We start from the raw sequence: 22,052 nt of genomic DNA on the forward strand, positions 1-22,052 counted from the left end.
ACATACATTTTAATATGGGGACATTTTCATAAAATGGATAAAAAGATGGTTTAAAAAGCAAATAAAATAACATAAAACCCTCGAAGGTGGGTCCCACAGTTTTGATGTCTACAAAAATGGGTCCACATCTATGAAAAAAATGAAAAAATCTACCTGCTATATCTAAAGAAACCCCTGTTTGGGTCTTTGGCTGCGTGTGTGTAGAAGCAATGGCGGAGTACGGCGGAGGCATTTCACTGTCCCAACAACCACCGAGCTCCGACGAGTCCTCCGACGAGCACAGCCCCCTGAGGACGGCGGAGAGATCGAAAAAGGTGGCGGCGGCGGAGACGGGGACGGGGACGGGGAAGAAGCCGCGGGGGAGGCCGCCGGGGTCGAAGAACAAGCCAAAGCCGCCGATAGTGATAACGAAGGAGGAGGGGGGAATGAAGCCGGTGGTCATCGAGATCTCCGCCGGAAACGACGTCGTCGAGACCCTCCTTCACTTCGCACGCAAACGACACGTCGGCCTCAGCGTCCTCAGCGGCTCGGGCTCCGTCTCCAACGTCACCCTGCGTCACCCCATGTCGCACTCCCTCTCCCTTCACGGACCCTTCAGCCTCGTCTCTCTCTCCGGCTCTTTCCTCCACAATACGACGTCGTCCCCATCCCCCTCCCCATCTCCCTCCTTCGGTATCTGCCTCGCCGGAGCCCAAGGTCAGGTCTGTTCAAATACCCAAAAACCCCCAAAAAAAAAAAAAAAACCTCTCCTTTTATTTATTTTCCTTTTTTTTTCGTAGATAGAAATATCTATCAAATATCTTTAAAATATTATAATTATCATATTTTGAAAAAAGTTGTAAATTTTAAAAATCCGTAGAAAATTATTTAAAGAATATTTCTTTTAAAGTTGAAATTAACGATAGTGAATACAAGATTTTTTTATTTTATTTTGTTAATCTTTTATAATGTTGACATCTCAATCGAAAATTTAATATCTTATTTGGGACACATGTGTCCTAATGTCTGAGTTAATAGATTACGTCATTTTAATGTCTTTCATTCATGCTCTTAACAAGGTGTTTGGAGGCATCATTGGAGGGAAGGTGACAGCGGCGAGTCTCGTCGTGGTTGTTGCAGCGACGTTTATAAACCCAGTGTTCCACAGGCTGCCGAGCGACACGGCGGACGAGATGGTCGAGACAGGAAAGCCAGGCACCGACGAGTCGGCCACCGCTGCGACGCCGATGTCGGTGTGCGTCTACAATGCAGCATCTCCGGATCAGGCAATGCCATGGGGGCCAAACTCTCGATCTTCTTACTGAACAAAAACATACACCCCATATTGTCTTTTCAACATTATTGGTTTGGTTTTGGTGATACTGATTATTATCAAGTAAAAATGAGAGAAATTATGATGATGGTCTTTTTAGGGAGGGCTTAATTGGGAATTTTTGTTCATTTTAATTGGTATGTCAATTAATGAGTTGGTTTAATTTGGTGTTTCTTTGATTGTTTTTAATTACTTGTTTCTGAATGGTAGGAAAAAAAAATGGAGATTTTGTTGTAGGGGTTTAGAGTTCAATCTAGTGGTTATTAACTTGTGAACATATGACATTCTTTTTGTTTCACTTTTTAGTTGTGTCCTAAACCTAACCCATTTTATACTTTTTTTCTTTTTGTGTATACTTTTCCCTTTAAAAAAAAATACAAAAATTGCACTTTGAATTATGGGTTCTTGTCACACTTAAAAAAAAAAAAGACATTCATTTTCGTCGTTGAAGTAGTATTTTCGTCGTTCAACACGTTCAACAATGAAAAGAAAAATGTCGCATGCTTTGTTGTTGAATAAGTGTCACTACTGGGTGTTGCTCAATGAAAGGGAGCGCGTTGCAAAGTTTGGCGACCAAAATGGTTTTCGTTACTGTGGTGATGTAAATATTTATGTCGCTGCAGCGACGAAATTGTGTTGTTCCTTTTCACAAAAAGGAGGGGCGTGCCCTTCTTTTTGTTGAGCACCCAAAATGGGGCGACGAAAACCTTGTTCGTCGCTCGAATTTTCTTTTTGTTGCTTTTGGAGTGACGAAATTTTCCTTTCGTCGCCTATTTTGCGACGAAAATTAGTTTTGTCTCTAATTTTCGTCGCTAAACAGCAATATTCCTATAGTGTCATACGGTTTCCAAATTTACAATTTGAGTAATTATGGACACGTTTGACGACGTTCTTGTATTTTGTTTATCATTTTCAAAACTTTTAAGAAATCTAACTATTATTTTGTATCTAATTATATTTTTTTGTTTCTCTTTTTTCGAGACATTCTAAAAATTGTATAGAAATTGTGGAAACAACAAAATTAAATTTCCTTCCTTGTTTCCATTTCTAATTTGTTCCAAAGTATAAATATAAAAATTATTTTATCATACTTGAATTTATGGGTCTTGAGGCTAGTCAATTCATTTTTTTCATATTAAAAATGAAGAAACATAAATAAGAAACAAAAATGTTACCAAATAGGTCTATATAATTTCGTTGTTGCCAGTAAATTTTACTTATATCTTCTGATTGCAATTTTATTTATAACATAAAGGTTATGAGTGCAATTAGAAGATTTAAATGCAATGATTTTCTTCAATTTAGGGGGGTTGCTTGTTCAAGTTAAAGATTTGAGTGTGCAAATTAGAACAATTCTATAAGTTAGGGTGATTTTTGCATTTTTATTTTACCTTTTCTTCATCAATTTTTTAACACTCGCTTATAATTTGAAAAATAGAAAAATGCAAAAATAATAATAATAATAATAATAATATAAACTTTCATTTTTTTGTACTCTAAACTTAAGGTAATTGTCTTAAAGTGATTAATTATGTACTTATTTTAAGCATAGTTTAAAGTGATTAAGCATAGGTACGTAATACCTAGCAAGCATAAAAGTTCTTGTGTGACCAAACTCTTCTCTAATTTAGTATTACTCAAATGGCAATAGTTATTTCCAATTTGGTTATTCCATAATTGCTACTTAAATTTCCTTCATTTATAATTTTCAAATTATTCTCTGATTTCTAATTATTTTCCCTTGTTTAGATATACATTTGACATTTAAAAAAGAAAATTATATACCATCTTCATTAGAAAAGTTATGAAAGAGCTCTTTCTAAGTTCATGTTAATACTCAATCCATCTAATAAAAGAAAGAAAAAACAAGCTCCGCATAAAAAAAAGAATATTCTTACTTAGTTTCAAATTAAAAAAAGTTAATTAGATTGATTTGTTTATTAAATATATGGTAAACAAACTAATAAAAAAAGGGCGATTGTAACGTGTTAAATGATGAATAAACCACCACTCAACCCAAAAATTTAAGTTGATGGATTGAATAAATTCAATTCATTTATGATTATCTAACACTCCCCTCATTTGTGGGCACTCAACCCAAAAGCGCTCTCATACCATCTTAAAGATAAATAAACCACCACTCAACCCAAAAGCTTGAGCGGATAGGTTTGGTAAATTTAATTCATTTATGGATATCTAACACAACGAGTTGGTTTTGAGATAAAACCCCACCAATATTAATATAGTATCAGAGCCCAATAAGCTTAAACGAGCATGCGGTCCAAAAATGGAATCCGACCAAGATTGATGAGCCAAAAAAGCCACAATCTTGAAGGGGCATGTTAAGGATCCTACATTGAAAACAAAAATCTAACAATATAAACATGAGCTACTTCTCCCATTGTGAATTGGTTTTGAGATGAAATCTCATAAATACTAGTATGACGCAACCCACTACAAGAATATTTGTAACGATATATTTCCCGACCGAAAAAAAAAAGATTATTGGCATAAATCCATCGTGAGACGTTTTAGAACAAAAAAAAAAAATGATAAATTTGAGTGCATTTTTTTTCATGAAAACTTTACCAACTTGCTTTTGGAGTTATGGCCATGCTTTTTTTCCTTATTATATATATATATATATATATATATATATATATATATATATATATATATTTAAATTTAATCGGGAGATGATAAAATTATCGATATTTAAAATGATAATAAGCAGATCGACATGTCGACCTATCGAGCATCTCGACATCGACACAGGGGAGAATGTCGTTTTTCCCCAATGTCGACGATATGTCGACGAAATGTCAACATGACGAGAAAATGTCTTTTTTTTTTTTACTTATAATCTATAAATTGATTTTTTTTTTAATAATTTGAAAAGATATAACCACTAGTGGTATAGAGGGATATTTCGGTTAAATAATTTAAAAATATATGTATAGTTTGTTTGGGTGAGTAGGAATTGATTTTTTTTCCCACCAAAACGCGTTTTGTTTACCTTTTGTGACGTTTTTCTTTTGGTTTTCAACAATTCTTACTGTTCATTAGCTCACAAAAACACCAAATTCATTTGTTTCCATCTTTTTATTTCTTATCAAAAGATAAACCTAGTAGCAAATAAATAAATCTGACGAAAAAAAATCAAATCTTTTCTAAAACAAATTAAGGAAATTTCCCCTTCAAATTTTATGTTTATTTGAATTAAAAGAAAAGATCATGTTTAGTATTAGTTAAATTATATTACCACTATTTGTATATAATAAATTTTATTTTTCAAATTTTATACCTATTTCACATATCTTGTCTAATTATTATTAGATTTGATTAGAAATTATTGATAGAACATAATCAATCAACAATAACTTTAATTTACTAATTCAAATAATTTACATGGAAGTATCATGATTTTGTTATAATGTTATCATCGCAACGATATTTTCATAAGTATAATATTGATATATTTAGATATGATGATCAAAATTGAACAATTATGAACTAATTAAGCTACAATTAAAGTTTTATTTAATAATAAAAAAGTTTGCATCAATATCCACAATTTCCGTATTTTTTCCCGAAATATCCATCGACATCGACATATCTATCGACATATCCGTAAATTCGGGATCTCAACATTTCCATCGACATTGATATTTTGAACCTTGGTAACAATTACCTTATTCCCTCCATTATAGTTAGATTGACCATTTTGTGTGTTATTTAAACTAATCCAATTCATTTGATCTATTTATTTCATTTCTTCAGCACTCCAACTTCAAAAAAAAATTAATGAACCCTTTGGCAAATGGTTTATAGAGATCCTTCTTTCGAGGGAATAATATATTTTGCCTTTTCCTATGGCATAAGATTGGTCAAAAAAGAGTTTCAAAAAAGGAAAAATGGTCAAAGAGAAGGTCAAAAGTGAGGAGAGAGAAGGACAAATATATGCAAAGAGCAATTAATTTTTTTTATTACATGGTATGGTAACTCAAATAAATAGTATTGAATAATATTTGGTTGTATATTGTACTTTCTTAGTACTAGTTTTGAAATGTACACAAGTTTCCAAACAATAAATACTTTTTGGATAAAAGGTGACTATGAGTTGGTATGTATTGAATTATAGTAAGTGAAAATAAATTTTGTATATTTATGATACTTAATTATAAAGTTAGTGTTTTAGAAAAGAGACTATTGATAACCAAATCTAAAATCATGTGCAAAATCATGTTTTGAATATTAAAATTTAAAAATAGGTTGAAAATATAATTTGTTGGGGGAAATTGAGTTGCGGGACCAACCGCACTACCGAGTACGACCCGTGGAGGGCGCAATGTCAGAATTGGCAGTGGCGTACAGACTGCTACGCAACACGCCCTACTGTGCAGCACCTATAGTAGGTCGGGATGGCAAGCGATGGGGGCGATACCCCACACTGAGAATGTTCCCTTACGACCCACCAAAACCCGTATGCGAATGAAGCTCATCACATCCAATGCCAGGCGTCCTCCTTGGTCGACTCTGTCACTTATAAAAGGGACAGGATCCCACCTCACAAAGTAAGCAAAAAAGCTATCACTCAATAGCAAAAAAGCTATGACTCAATACACCAAGTGCTCTTCATTTTACTCTTTTCTTCCGATTTACTAACTTGACCGTCAATGACTTTATACAAGGCACGACACTGGTGTCAAGGTCTGTGCAAGCTAACTTGTTCGACAGTCCTATCGAAGGACATATAGACCATACAGATTTCAACATCAAAATATTTTTATTTTAATCTCTAAACTTTCGTACTTATTCTATTTCTTATTTTATATATATATATATATAAAACTATTTAATCTTCGCATGTAATGTTTTAACAATTAAAGTTTTCAAGAAAAATATAATATAGATGGTATAATATATTTTGAAGTTTTCAAGAAAAATATAATATAAATGGTATAATATATTTTGGTAATAGTATATGGACAAATGTTAATATATCAATGTTTCGAATAAATTTGGGTTCTTTAAATCGTAAGAATTATTTAAATTTAAATTTAAACCTTATTTTAGTCATGCTTACTTTTATTTGTTCTTTATACTTTCTAATATATTAATTTTATACCCCTAAAACATCCGTGCAATTCCCCGATCAGCTTAGGTATTTACAATTAAATTTTATATTCCATTTAACATAATTAAACTAGCTACTTGCATACAAAATTGATAACATTACAATTTTAATAAGCTTAGGCTTATAAATTCTAAAATTATATAATATGTGTTTGAATGACACAATCAAATAAGTATAAAACCTAGGTTTATATAACCTAAGTTTATAATTCGTAAAGGTTACAAAAAGTATGCAATATAGAAGGTCGGTCTCATAAGTTATTGACTATATTTATATATGATATGTATATTAGTTCAATACAAATTTTGATATTAGCAACGTATAATCTAAGATAAACACACAAACTCACAGATCAATCATAAACTCGACTTTTTAATCTAAAGTTATCGAAAGTGTAGTCCGTGAGTCGGTCTTAGAAGTCAAAATAGGTCAATAGAGAGCAAATCCAAAAAAGTATGTAGCCATAAAGAGGGGCAGAAGGGTAGCTTAGAAGGGTAAAAGAAGGATAAGATTTAGGAGTTAAATTGATGTTTGGTGTGAAGAGAGATGTCACTGTCTAGTGTACAAAAGGAGAAGATGGGGAATTGAAGAAGTCATAGTTGGCCTCTAACTACTCCATTCTATTCATTCTTAGAAATGTTCTCGTTTGTTCGCTATAGATTTTGAGAAATATAAGTATTTGATAATTATTTTTTTTTTCGTTTCTCATTTTTAAGAATCGTGTCCAAAACTATATAAATATTTTGGAAACAACAAAATTGAGTTTCTTATTTTATTTCGATTTCTAGCTATTTTCAAAACAAAATGAAAGGCATTATTTTACCATATTATTGACTTATAAAATACAATAAATAAAATATAAATATTTAATATAAAAATTTTACTTTTTAGTTTACAAATTTACCGAAGAATGATTACTAAAAATGTTTCTATTTATTTTTTCAATAAAAGAAACTATCAAAAAATAGTTATCAAATGTAATTATGTTTTTGTTAAAATAATATTTTGGCTTATTTACTTTGAGCCTTGATTCAATTTGGTCCATGTATTTTCAAATATTCATTTTGATCATTATACTTTCAACTTTGGTTCATTTTAGTCCTACTCTTACAATATTCATTTTAATCTCTATACTTTTAAAAAGTGAACATTTTGGTCTCTTAATTTTATTTTTAATATCATTTTTCCTATCACAATTTCAACATGACACTCACTCAATATATTTATTGAGGCATAATCACGACTTTATATTAAATAGTTTTCGTTATCTATAGAATTTGTACTACAATTCTTCAAATAGGAACCAAAATAGTCACATTTTAAAGGTAAGGACCAAAACAAACATGTTAAAAGTAAAAAGACCAAAATGCACTAAAGTTAAAAGTATATGAACCAAAATGAACATTAGTACAAGGACCAAAACGAACCAAAGCGTAAAATAGAAGAACCAAGATAGCATTGTAACATTTTATTTATTAAAAAAGTAGAAATGAGTAAGAAGAAACAATAATGTTATCAAACTGGCCCTTAACTACTCAAATTTTGTTTCTTACATCCGTACCAATTTGGATATGAAAGCTTTTAATTTTGTCATGTAATATAACCATTCCCTTATATCAACCGAGCTCCTTAACTTATTTAAAATCTTGGCCCGAGTACAACTATTGGTTCAGCATACTACACTCAAAAGTTGATAGGTTATAGCATATTTAATTATTTTTATATTTTATTAACATTCTCTTACTCTTGGACTTGGATATCAAATAGGTGAAAAATAATATCCGAGAGGTTCTATCAACTATGATACCATTTTAAATCATCGCTAATCCAAAACTGAGGTAGATAAAATTACAGTATATTTAATCTTTAATAGATATTCTTAACGAAAAAAGTTTCAAAAATAAGAATTTCAAAGTCTACCTACGTGCTCATATAAATTCAAGATTTAATTATACTCGCTGTCATAATTCAGGGGTGGTTTGTGCATTTTTCAAACTTCTACCAATAAAAACTATAATGAAAAAGTTTGATTGTAACGAAAGGGCTCAAATTAAAATTTTAAGATGGCAACAATAAGTAAAATATAAAAGAAAAAAACTATCAACAAAAAGATCATCCATATGAAAATAAATATACTAATAATAAGATTTATAGCTTACACCTGTAATGATTAATTCAAATAACTTTTCAAATTTTTTTATTTTCCTAACCTTTTCCAGGAAAGAAACCAATAGCTCTTTGTATCACTATAATCGAGATACTGGTATCCGTCCAAAACATACATAAATATCAATTTTTAAAAATAATTAAAACTTCAACATTTCCACTGAAGTCGATATTTTAATTCTGGTTCGGTTTCGTGGTATTCTCTTCCAATTCTACACACGCACTATCATTTGACTGTACACAGAGATATCAGACGACAATGATGTGCTGTTTTGTATTTTGGGTTAAAAAACAATCCACTGTGCAAATTCAAGCATTTTTTTTGGGTTCATACTTTGATATTCTATTCTCTTTTTCTCTGTTATTTGATGTCTGGAAAGTACAAAAATTGTTGTGCATGTATATGTAGTCAAAACTATGATTAATGTATCGTATATTTTACTTTTATTTTTATATTAGATGCATGTCATAGTCAACTTACGTGCAACTCGATTAATCAAACATAACAATAATTGTAGGGCCTTAAAACATATGATTGCTAGAAAATTTCTAGAATTTTGCCCCAGGACATCACACGATCTTTTCTTTACACCAAATGCATATACCCGACAGTTATTTAAGATTATGATTTTTAATAATTTAGTTCTTGGAATTTAAAAAACATGTATGTTACAATAAGTATGTCTTTAGTATTAACAATTTTGTTGTAACCAACTAAGCACAACTCAACTGATAAAAGCACGCTAACTTGAGCATATTCGACTAAGGTATATAATTCCAACTAAAAGGTCATCATCAGTTCGAATCTTTACTCTACATATCGTTGTACTAAAAAAGAAACTAGCAAAAGTCCAATAACCCCTTTAAAAGTGGAGTTTGAGTCTCACCCCTTTGGTCTTTTGTTGATTCAGAAATAAGATTCAAACCAAAATTTCAACTTTCAAGACTATTCTCACCGAACTCTTTCATTTCATCCAAATTCTTTTTACCATATTCTTATTATAAAACTAAGTTGCTACATTTATGAAACATAAAAACTAAATAACTAAAAGTGCTGACATTTTAGTACAATTTAACTAATTAAGACATATCTAAAACAAGATTTTAAATATCGATATCGATGAAAATTTGATTAATATTAATATGATGTCTATATTAGTAATATTTTATTATTATTTTTCATATTTTGTCAATGAAATGTTTTTTTTTCAATATAAGATCCTTAACATGCCTCTTCATGTCTCTCTGATACTATATTAATATTCATTGGTTCCATCTCAATCTCTGATACTATATTAATATTCATTGGTTCCATCTCAAAACTAATTGATAATGAGAGGAATAGCACATGTCTATTATAAACTTATGTAAGGTCTTTTCTTTTATCGGTGTGAATTTTTTTTTAATTTAAAAAATAAAAGAAAGGGTAATGAATAAGTTTGCATGAGAAGAATCATAAATAATGGCAGTGGGCAGAGGGTCAAAGGCTTTAGGTGGGCATGAAATTGCATGCTTCTTTGCTTTTTGCTTTGGTGATGAGTGATGAGTGATGAGTGATGAGTGATGGTCCTTTCTTGTAAGGGCCTGTGCCCTAAACCTAAACCCCAGCGGTCGCATGCTATGCAATCTGTCCAATCTTTAGGGCTGACCTGGACACCTGTCGCAACCCCATTGGCCGACTCTGTGGGCCCCACGCTCCTAAATGCCTAGGCTGTGGCATTTTGTTTTTTTATTTTTTAATAAATTAAATTTGGTCAAAAGAAGCTGATGGACGGATGGAACCTTTTTGCCATTGAAAGAACCTGTTGACTCATCGCCCAACATCTGGTTCTATGGGGAACATGGGGTGGCTGGATGTATCAACTTTTGTTGGAAATTGTACCATTTTGGAGTGCTCCTATATCAACGAAACATATATATAATTATATATAATATCTTTATTTAAATGTTTTCTGATCTCAAATTTATCCTTGTGAGTAAATAATGATCTTCGTTTACGTATTATTTTGGTTGGTACTGTGTAATTTTAATTTTGATTATGATTTTTTTTAATTTATAATATTTATTGTGGTCTCTTGCGCTTTGAAAAAGTGACTATTTTAATTAATTTATTTGATTTTTATGTCATTTTTCTATAAAAATTTCAGCACGATATCGCACTCAATTAATTGTAGATTTGTATTAAAGAGTTTTCCGATGTTTTTAGAATTTTTGGCAAACAAGGACCAAAACGGCGGCTTTTAAAAAATATGGGAACCAGAATGGACGTTTTGATAGATGGAGGCTAAAACAAAAAAATCAATTGGTCTTTTTTTTTTTAAGAATTGTTAAAAATGTATTAACAAATTGTTGATGTATCTCTATATTATTTGTTTTGTTAACATATTTGAACGGGTGGATATGCCATTTGGATGTTAGTTGACACATGAAATTCAACTTGTTCGTTAAAAAAAACGGCAAACTTATTAACAAAGTTCATTTCTTACCGGTGACATGTTTGATTGATGCCCCATGTATCCAAATATGTTAACAAAATACTAATTCAATGACATATCAAATTCCTTTTAATAAATTTTAACATGTTTTTTTCCTGGAATAACTTAATTGAGAATTTTTAATTCATTAAAGGTAAATTTGAGAGTTTTAGAAGACTTACGCACAAATAGATTAAACCCCAAAAGATAATTGACTATTTAATATATTTAGCTTTTAAATGATAAATTTTGACATTGTTTTTGGTACAAAATAGAAATAGAACGAGGTGAGGATTTGAATCTTCGATTTGTGGAGAGGTAAACAACAAAAGTAGAATATGAAGAAGAAAAATATTAATATACTTTTTTACATTGAGCTAGAATAAAAAATTCATAACAAATATTTTATTAGAAAAATACACAAACTATCTTTTTAAATAAGTTAAAAATTATTAATAAATAATATGTTCATATTAGTAATATTTTATTGATTTCTTTTTTTTATAGTTTATCGATTTTTTTGTGATACTATAAAAATATGGATGAACTCTCGTATTAACATCCAACTCGTAGACGCATGAAAATATCTATAGACGGAAGTTTAATGTCGTGTACCTATTCGAAATTGTCTTGTGAAAGTAAGGTCCAGTTGGATAAAGAATGAGCTAGTAGTGGGCTGGGCTTTGAACAACAAACTTCCTTGCCTAGGCAAGATCTGGTCTCTTTGGGCTGTCACTCGCACGTGTGAGCTTTTTCCTTCTAAATATAGGTTTTAATCTCAATCTCGAGTATTTTGTCAGGGTTAAAAATTTTAATATTTTTTTAATTTTCAAATATGATTGAGTTAGCAGAAATTAAGATGAACAATTATTGACTACTATAAAAAGAAAGGTGGAATTTTCGACCCAATTTTTAGAAACTTTAATCCTTTCCTCCTATTCACTTGAAATTAGTATCATATCAAGTCAGCTTTCATCAACAAATTTTATCATTTGCCAATTAAAATGACATAATTGAAAAATACTACAACACAAGGGACTAAACTACAAAAAAAAATCCAAATATTTTTTTGAACTTTTTCTCTTGATTACTTTTCAACTTAAACATTATTATGGAGTATTATTTCTATTGTGTAGTAGCACACGATCCATGTGTTCTTGACTAGTAATGAAATATTTCAACTAAATAAATTAGTTTAAGAGCTCGAGATTACAGTTTTTTGGACTTAAAAGGTGTTGATCTCGAAATTTTTAATAGATTACTTTTTGGGTGAGGAAGAATTCAAATACAAGTACTTATGATGGTTATTATGGACTTTAGGATTCCTTTTTTTTATGTTTAACCCTTGCGTGGAGTGAAAATTAAATCATCATGAAAGACGATAGACGTATCTTTCACAGAACTATGTTTGGATTCGCTTTTGATGAACATAGGTGTGGAAGAAAGTGTCAAATATGTTTTGGAATAAGTAAAATCCTAATCTAACTCCTTCAGATTCGAGCGGTTCTCAGTCAAATTCGCTTTGAACTTTAGAACTCAATCGTCCCCACACAGACGACGCCAATTGTTGATGTAGAAATTTGGCTCCTCGAAATTCTTCCAAATTTGTACAAATCTTCTAAATGTGAAAGGGATCGACGTGACCTGAAAAATAAAACAACCCTAAGACCGGTATGACTTCTATCACATGGGCTCCGATGCTTAAGTCAATATCGAAGTAATCGCGTATAGAGAATAGGGTGTTTTTGACTTGCCTCTAGGGTTTGGTTCACCCTCTTATTTATAGGAGTCGAATCCTAGGGCACTCAGGAGATTTGGACTCCTGGGCCCATACGTTTCGTTGCGGGCCTAATGGTGACTCGGGGTCAAAACAAGATAGGTTCGGGTCGGGCGGCATAGAGGTCGAGAGAGGACAAAAGAGGGTTCTTGACCATTGGCCGAGAACACCTAGACGTCGAGAAGGTCTCGGCCCCGAACGGGTCGCCCCTGGTTGGCCCGACGCTTACCTGGTTCGTGTGCTTCTCCCCCAGCCCAATCTCTTACCTTGTCGTTTGGTCCACGCCATTTTTATCTTCCCATAACAAGTCCGATTCAAATTTATTTAAGATTTTGATGCTACAATATGAAATTAAAAATGATCACAAGAGTTAATAGATTACCTTTGTTATAGTAGATTTAAGATGGAAATGACCACAACAAAATTAAGCTCATCGGGATGCGCCCTGACAACATAAAGAAACCTAACAACTTATCATTTGTAGTGTCAGAAAGAATTCAAAATCAAAGTTTTAGCTCGTTGGACAAATCAAATGACAGTAGGCTGATATTTTCCCTTGTGTTTTTCCATCAAACACCCAAAATGTAAACTAAATACTGATTACACGAGAAAATAAAAACAACGGAAAACAACGGCTACTAAGGACACATATAGAAGGAATTGAAAAAAGACAAGAAAGGAAAGAGCAGTCATTGTAATGAATGCTGAAAAGATAATTGTCAGTGTACCAAAAATAGAAGATTGAGAAGGAGAAGCAATGTAACGCCTCGTATCTTTCAAGTTAGTTTAAAACTCGAACTATGAGGTTTTCATTAAATTCTAAATTAATTTTAATTAAATTTATGTATATCGAATCCCGCACGATTGGTTTTATCTCAGGTTGGGATGAGTTTATTTTTTTAGTTGGTCTGGTTTGGTTTTTTTTTATAAAACCAAAACCAAAACCCTTTCTTTTCCTTTTCTTCCTTTTCTTTTATTTTCTTTTCATTTCTTCATCTTCTCCTTCTTCCCGTTGTAGCCGCCGCTCCCCACCACTCTCTTCTTCTTCTTCTTCGACGGCATCCCACGACGGCGACGAGCGGCGGCTTTCTCGAGCAGGTCCGATGACCTGTTCTTCCCCCGACAAATATGGAGCATCGACGTTCAAGACCCACGCCACAGCCCTCGTCGATTCACGACCTTCGCCGGCGACCCGAACACACGAAGGTCGGATCTGCAGAAGCTCGACGACCAGCGGCAACTCATGACCACGACGCAGCATTTCAGTGACCCCGACGGCGGTACAGTGTGTTAAGCGGCGGCGTCTTCGCGTTTCCCGGCGTCCCACGGCGGCGTAGCAAGGTGGATGGCAGCGGCGATTTGGGCGTTCTCCGGCGACTTCTCAGCAGCCGCGACCAGCACACGAATCGAAGCCCCGGCGACCCGTTCTTGCAATCCCGATGCCAACAGCGAAGGTTTCCTTGTTCCGGTGACACTTGGTGTTGACCCGTTCTTGTTCGAAGATGGTTTCGAGCAACCCATACCCAAACGGGACTAGATTTGAGTTACCCACTCTGATTCAAACCCAAATCGGCATTACCCATTGATTTCCAGCGTCGAACCAGCAAGCACAAGGCCCAGCCTTTTTTTTGGGCGCCTGAACATCTTCGGCGTCGACCCACTTCTAACCCAAGAGGTATTATGGTGAGATGATAGGTAACAGATCATTTGAACTTAGTTTCTATGCAAAATAAGTGTTTCTAACATGAATTCTGATCAAGTTTGGTTTGCTTTTGGATTTAGGAACCCTTCGACGAGCTTAGTAGCGCTTTAGGACAAGTGTTGGTAAGTAGCACGGGGGTGGGTGTGTGTGTTGGTGTTTATTAATTAGTTGTCGATGTACTACTTATGATGTTTGAAAATGGTTCTGATACGATGTTGTGCGGTGTAACTCTCGTTTATGTTGGTTTGTATGCCTAGGTAGTGTTGAATGTTCGTTGGTGATAATAGTAGAAACTTTTTATTGTTGAGCTGTTGAGATCTGTCGTGGAATGATGTGTGTTTGCAGGGAATATTCGTTAAAATAAATATTGTGGTGGGGATGTTTGTTGTTTGAAATCTGTATGAAGTGTTTGGCATGTCTTATGAGTTTTTATTATATCTAGCAATGCTTAATGTTTGCGGATGTTGGATAATGAGTGCTTGGGTGATTTGTGTTGGACTGCTGTCGTTTAAAAATTGTTGACTATGCTCTGTTATAACTGAACTCACTGTGGCGCTGTTGTTAAGAATTGATATGTTGTGAAGGCATGTTTGATTTATTGTGTTTGCTATTAGAATGATGTTTATGTTGTGGAAGCATGCTGAATTGTGTTGGTGAGCTGAGAGATGCATTGAAATCATACTAGTGGTAGTGTTGTTGATGAGCGTTGTCGTGGTTGGTGTTATTAGGGAATTAGTACTGGAATCTTGGTTGGAGGCTAGAAATGATATGTGGAGTTTTGGAAGTTATGAAGTGAATGGGTGAGTGTCAGGGCCTCGGGTATAAATGGTCGGGGGCTGATACGTCACTAATTGGGTATCGAGGCCTCGGGTATAAATGGTCGGGGGTCGATACGCCAATATTGGATAAAGAGGAGCGTCGAGGCCTTGGGTATAAATGGTCAAGGGTCGATGTGAGAAGTCTTTCGAAAGGAGAACTATTGGGGCCTTGGGTATAAATGGTCAAGGGCCAATAGATTGTAAGACATCGAGGCCTCGGGTATAAATGGTCGAGGGTCGATGCACAGTTCAAGCCTTGGGGATAAATGGCAAGGTCGAACGCCAAGCCTCTGTAGATGAATGTCGGGCCTTGGGAATAAATGGCAAGGGCCGATACGATTCGAGGAGTTAGACTTGGGGAACTAACATATTGTGATGCACAGTTCAAGCCTTGGGGATAAATGGCAAGGTCGAACGCCAAACCTCTGTAGATGAATGTCGGGCCTTGGGGATAAATGGCAAGGGTCGATACGATTCGAAGAGTTAGACTTGAAGGACTAACATAGTGTGATAGGCTAGGAGTTGCTTGGAGGCCAATGACCAATACGCCAATAGTTGAAAAGACATCGAGACCTTGGGTATAAATGGTCGAGGGTCGATGCACTAGTGTCGGGGCTCTGCGCATAAATGGTCAAGGGCCGACACTACCAACAGAATGGACTTGGAAAGCTTGGATGGATGAGATGAACTTAGAGTTGCTTGAAGTGCTAGGGTGCCATGTGGACTGTAGTTGATTTGTATATTATTGTGGTTAGCATCGGGTCTTATAGAGCACGTTTATGGTTGAATGTATAACGTCATTGTATAGCATGTCTATAGTTGTTCGCATACTGTAATGATAGAGCATGACGATGCATGTTTCCCTTATGTTTTGAGCATGACGATGTATGTTTTCTTTGTGGCTTTTGAGCGTGATGTTTGTGTGTGCTTGATGAGGGCTACTTACGGAGTATATTTCATATACTCACCCCCCTCTATAATTGCTGTTTTCAGGTGGAGAGTTCATTGGCGACCATGGTGATGACGTAAAGGAGACATGACAGGAGAGGACCATAGGCTGCATAGTGATATTTGCTTAGTTTAGGATTAGGTGGTTTTTGCATGATTGTTGCAAAATAAATGTTTGTTTCAAGTGAATTGAGGGGAGATCCCACCTATTGTTTAAACTTGACTCAGAATAAGTGTTTATTTTATTTTCTTCCATTCATTGAAAATGTTTAGTTGGAATAATGGATGTTGCCTTGGTGGTGTTGTCCCGGGGGACGCTTGGATGAAAGTTTATAGAAAGTTTATAGAATTGATGTTTTATTTTTATTTTTTGTTATAGTTTGATGTATCGAATTGAGTTGGAACTATGTTTCTATAACTTGTTCACAGGGAGTTGTCTATTTCGAATTTAAAAAATAATATTTGACAAGGGAAAATGAATAACGTTACCTAGAATAGTGTAAAATGTTCTGGGGCGTTACAAGCAATCTGCTGCTAGTCTGTCATGAGACTCTGATCTGTACAGGCTAGAAATTTCTTTTGACGTTGAAGGCAAGAATGAGGAAGATTTCATTGGAGAGAGATTCAAGGAAAAGAATCAATTCCAAAGGATCTCAAGCTATGTTGGGGTAGAGTATGGTTAGGCATTTGTCTCTTCCTCGACGAGAGTTTTTGGTAGGGTCGTTTCTAATTTTACAGTGTCACACTTGGAATTTTTATTACTGATTACTGTCGTATAATGCATTGATAAACAAGTTACAAAGATCAATTTTCTTAATGGATTGCAATAAGTAAACCAATAACTTCGTAAAATTTTTATATTCAATCCAACATGAATGTGTACAATTTCATACATATGATGAATGATATAAAAAATGTTCAGTAAAACGTTAATCAAACACATAAAGAAAGTATTCCAAAGATTCCCCCAAAATTTAACCTATATACACTATAACATTCAAACAAAATTTGACAAAATAGTTAAGTAAAAGATAATGGCTAAAGTAGATGCTGAAGCTGAAAGAGGAAGCAAAATCATGCAGGTATTGAAAATCCAAAACCTAAAATCATATATCAACAGCTTAACAAGAATCAGATTGTACTTTTCCCATGAACTCCAAAAGCTCATTGTTGGCTTCAGGAACACGTGTATATCATTAACATTTACTCAAGGAAAAAACTATCATTATTTTGTGTGTGATAGAGAGAGAGTCTATAATCAAGAATAATAAACATTCGTGGTGCGAACAGGTAATCAACAGTTGCAGCATAAAAATTAGGACATATATAAATTCATGCATATCAGATAAAAGATAAAAATGTACACGAGTATCATCCCCTGCTCCTCTATTAGAACTTGGTTCTTTTCTCGATTGTTCTTCAGAATGAACTAGGATATGTATAGGATATTATGTAGTATCTCCCAATGTTCAATATTATGGATAATGCTTCCACAGTGAAACAATAATTGATTGTGTTTTTCTTAATTAGTGAACGTAGGTTGATGAGCTAATCATCAAAATCGAAATTTGATCTCAATTCCAAAATTCCAAGATATTATTATATTTTATATAGTTTCACATTAAACTCTTGAAATCTTATTCTATCTTACCTGCCACAGCAGGACCTCTCCGGTTCTTCTTTGTTACATAATAACAAAGATAAATCATCAAATAACTTATATTTAAATATATGTTATATGTTATTGTATTTTAGGAGTAGTCTAAGATATTTTAGTAGAGGTCATGCTTATTTTGACATTTTTTTTGTTTGAGTTATATATTGGATGAATTAGTATTGAATTCTTATTGTCTATTGAGTTATGTATAAACAAGGAGGTTGTTGTTTACCACGACACGTATGTTGGGTAAGTACGCACATGTTTTTAAAGACTATTGAGATTTGTACATAGGTTGAGAAATGAGGAAAGATTGTTGGTTAGTCCGCTGAGCAAGCAACAAAATTTCTTTTATTAAATTATTAACCAAACAATGATGGCCATTGTCCGTCATTGAAAATATTTAATGAGGGACATATAATAACCAACATTATAGGCTACAATAACACTAGAATAGATGTCAAGCCACGACTGACATCATAATGATCGTCATTGTAGGAAACAATGGCGGTCACCTACAATGACAAGCAAGGCCCGTCATTAGTACTCGTCCGACATAAAAAGCTACAATAACACTCGAAATGATGTCGTTTCCTTTCAATAACGGGCAATGCCTGTCATTAAAGCTCGAATTTGTACTAGTGTCTTGTGGCACTACAAACATATCTGGCGGTTTTCCATTTCGGGTAGCGACAACGGCAGCGGCACAACCTCGAAGCCAAACATGAGGTTAGTTTTGAAACTTCGAGACAAAACCCACCTAAAATTAGTTGTCCTATATGAATATGTTGGGAAAATAGTTGGAGCCAAAACAATGAATGTAGTTGGCCAAGAAACTTGAACAAAAAGGCCCAAACCTAAAACTAAGTTTGCCATATATATACATATTGTGAAGCCTCCTTTGTTTGGTTTTTCGGGCCGAAGAGAAGAAAAATTGGGAGTGTGGTGGTAGTGGTTGGTTGGCAGAGAAGAGAAAAGAGGTTTGTAGAGCATTATCGGCAACCTGTTCTCTTGAGGTTAGTAAAGTTTTTCGTTCTGTATTTCTAAGTATCTATTGGTGTAGTGCTTAGAACCTAGTTGGTCATTGTTGTGACATCTAGAGAGAGCTTGTAGAGCGTTTGTGAGGTCCATTATATTTATCACAATATCATAGTAGAACCTGTTTTTGTCGCGACCCATAGTTGGGGTGAACTAGTTTAAATTCTCTGTGTCGTTTATGTGCTTTTCCCTATATCTCTTATTATTGTGTGTGGCTAAGTTTTCACTGACGAACTGTGGAAGGGGAAAATATTATTGGTAAGTAAATTTTCCTAACAAGTGGTATCTGAGCTGTAAGATTCAGCGTCATGGGATCCAATGGAAAGCCACATCACTACTTCAAGGGAGTTTTAAGATTTAACGGGAAAAATTTCAGGTTTTGGAAAAAGCAAGTGACGGATCTTCTTACATACAAGAAGATACACAAGACCTTGAAGAAACGACAGACTGAGATGACAGATAAAGATTGGGCAGAGATGGATGAACAGGTCGTAGCGATCATCAGGTTGTGCTTGTCAATGAATGTGGCAAGTCTCGTAGCAAATCAGAAAACTGTGATGGGATTGATGAAGGCACTGACGAACTGTGGAAGGAGAAAATATTATTGGTAAGTAAATTTTCCCAACAAGTGGTATCAGAGCAAGGTGTATCTCATCACAAGATACTTTAACATTCATATGGAGGAAGACACGTCGGTGAACTCCCACATCAATGAGGTCACTTAACTGATGTACCAATTGGAGTCGATGGAGATCACTTTCTCAGAGGAGGTGAAGGCTATAAAGTTGTTGTCTTCTTTATCTGACAGTTGGGAAACGATGAAGACGGCGGTGTCGAATTAGTTGGGGGACAAGAATCTGAAATTTTCAGATATCTGTGACACTGCAATTGCTGAGGAGATTCGCAGGAAAGGAAGTGGGAAGAATTCCGCATCCACTTCTGGAGGTGAGAACCATTTAGAGTCAGCATTGATAGCGTAGAGTAAAGGCAAAGGGAAGATGAGATATGGGAAACAGTAGGGACATAGCCAGAGGAATGGGAGCGGCGAGGTTAAATGTTTTTACTGCCATAAGAAGGGTCATTTCAAGAAACACTGCAGGAAGTTTAAAAAGGATCAGGAAAATGATGACATTCTAAATTACGTGTCAGTGGAAGTGTTAGCTTGTATTGAGGGTAACATAACACCTGTAGACTGGTCATTAGAGTGGATAGTGGACAGTGCAGCTTCGGTGCATGTATCTTCAGACAGGAGTTGGTTCACGTCCTTTACTGCAGGAAGTCATGGCGCGGTGAGGATGGGAAATAGGTGACTCTCCAAGATCAGAAGACTTTGGAATGTTCGTCTGAGGACTGACAGTGGGACCGAGTTAGTTTTGCATGGTGTCAGGTATGTACCCAGTTTCAGGATGAATTTGATATCAGCGGGAAAACTGGATGACGAAGGCTACAGAAGTGAGTTTGTAGAAAACAAATGGAAACTCATGAGGGGATCCGAGGTAGTGGTTGTTGGCCATAGAAAAGCTTCAATGTACGTGTTGAGGTTTAACGTTGCCAGAGGATCAGAGAGACAAGTTATGTACAGGGTTGCAGATAGTTAAGGGGGAGACTTGAAAGAACTAGTAGCATTGACAGTCAGGACAGATTAGGAGAATCTGCCATCGGTTCAAGTACAACATCTGGGAAGTAAAGAAAAGAGAAAGAGGAATAGCTCAGTAAGCCATTCAACAGACTGTCAGTTTCGAGCCCCAATTGTCAGACGGATTAGCGAGCTGATGAAGTCGCGTAGGCGAAAGAGTGCATTGAGAAAGACTACAGTTGGTGCTGAGGTCGAGGGTGGTGTCTCTAGAGTGGCAACAGACTTGGGTGGGAGTGCCAACTCATCAGATGGGAAATCTTTCTTCAGGAGTCGTTGGGTGCGAGTGAAGAAGGAAGCATCAGGAACCACTTAGGTGGGAGCACGTGACTATGTCTCTAACGTCTGGGAGACAAAACTACATAGGATTGCTCAGTTTCAGAGCAATCACAGATGGAGCCTTGGTTGGTACCAAGAAGATGTTAGAAGCTGTTGGTGCAGTGGGAGTTGAGCCTTGGTTGGTGCCAAGAGGATGTTGATCAGTTAGAATTTGTTGGTGCAGTAAAAACTAAGTTATGAGGGACAACTGTTGTTGCAGTGGGGGGCGATATTGTTGTTTTGTCTCCAAGTGGGAGATTGTTAGGAAAATAGTTTGAGCCAAAACAATGAATATAATTGGGCCTAGAAACTTGAACAAAAAGGCCCAAACCTAAAACCTAAGTTTGCCATATATATACATATTGTGAAGCATCCTTTGTTTGGTTTTACTGGCCAAAGAGAAGAAAAATTGGGAGTGCGGCGGCAGTGGTTCCTTGGTAGAGAAAGAGAAGAGAAAAGAGGTTTGTAGAGCATTGTCGGCAACCCGTTCTCTTGAGGTTAGTAAGGTTTTTCATTCTGTATTCCTAAGTATCTATTGGTGTAGTGCTTAGAAGCTAGTTGGTCATTGTTGTGACATCTAGAGAGAGCTTGTAGAGCGTTTGTGATGTCTATTGTATTTATCCGAATATCATAGTAGAACCTGTTGTCGCGGAAGACTGGACGTAGCCCATAGTTGGGGTGAACTTATAGTATAAATTCTCTATATCGTTTCTATGCTTTTACCTACATCTCTTATTATTGTGTGTGGCTTAGTTTTCACTGACGAACTGTGGAAGGGAAAAATATTTTTGGTAAGTAAATTTCCCAACAGAACATTTTCATTCGAATATTAAATATGTTATATTTAGGAGTGTTCTAAAAATTTGGTGATTGAGAAGGAAACAGAAACGTAATGTTCCTTTGGAAGAAGAAAAAACCCTAATCTATTTCTCTCTATCTCTTTAAGTAATCTTTTATTTTCTTCATAAATGTTGACGCCCAAGCAATACGAGCTCAGAAGTTTTAGGTCGTTCTCGGAGAGAATTGCCTACCTGGTTTGTGGATGGAGTGTCCCTTTATAGGCAGGCTGGGG

At 34.9% G+C, this 22,052-nt stretch overlaps 1 protein-coding gene and 1 long non-coding RNA gene across 2 annotated transcripts; both read left to right on the plus strand.

Moving 5' to 3' along the window:
• Positions 1-117: 117 nt before the first annotated feature.
• On the plus strand, positions 118-1,400 carry LOC111020791 (AT-hook motif nuclear-localized protein 28-like). Its single transcript, XM_022297562.2, has 2 exons — positions 118-701; positions 1,059-1,400. The coding sequence occupies exons 1-2, from the start codon at positions 210-212 to the stop codon at positions 1,302-1,304; spliced, it is 738 nt and encodes a 245-aa protein (XP_022153254.1). The 5' UTR covers positions 118-209; the 3' UTR covers positions 1,305-1,400.
• A 12,434-nt stretch (positions 1,401-13,834) lies between these two features.
• LOC148210660 (uncharacterized) lies at positions 13,835-16,698 on the plus strand. The gene is made up of 3 exons (XR_015791258.1): positions 13,835-14,541; positions 14,649-14,690; positions 16,380-16,698. It is a non-coding gene; the product is annotated as an uncharacterized LOC148210660 (long non-coding RNA).
• Positions 16,699-22,052: the final 5,354 nt, after the last annotated feature.

Source organism: Momordica charantia, assembly GCF_013281855.1.
Source record: "Momordica charantia cultivar OHB3-1 chromosome 6 unlocalized genomic scaffold, Mcharantia_2.0 BLBB01000006.1, whole genome shotgun sequence".
In the NCBI taxonomy this organism is placed as follows: Eukaryota; Viridiplantae; Streptophyta; class Magnoliopsida; order Cucurbitales; family Cucurbitaceae; genus Momordica; species Momordica charantia.

Bases quoted from the DNA above. Each gene is read 5' to 3' on its own strand.
- LOC111020791 (XM_022297562.2), top strand. From the start codon at position 210: ATGGCGGAGTACGGCGGAGGCATTTCACTGTCCCAACAACCACCGAGC. The intron at 702-1,058 runs GTCTGTTCAAAT...GCTCTTAACAAG, and splicing joins TCGCCGGAGCCCAAGGTCAG to GTGTTTGGAGGCATCATTGG.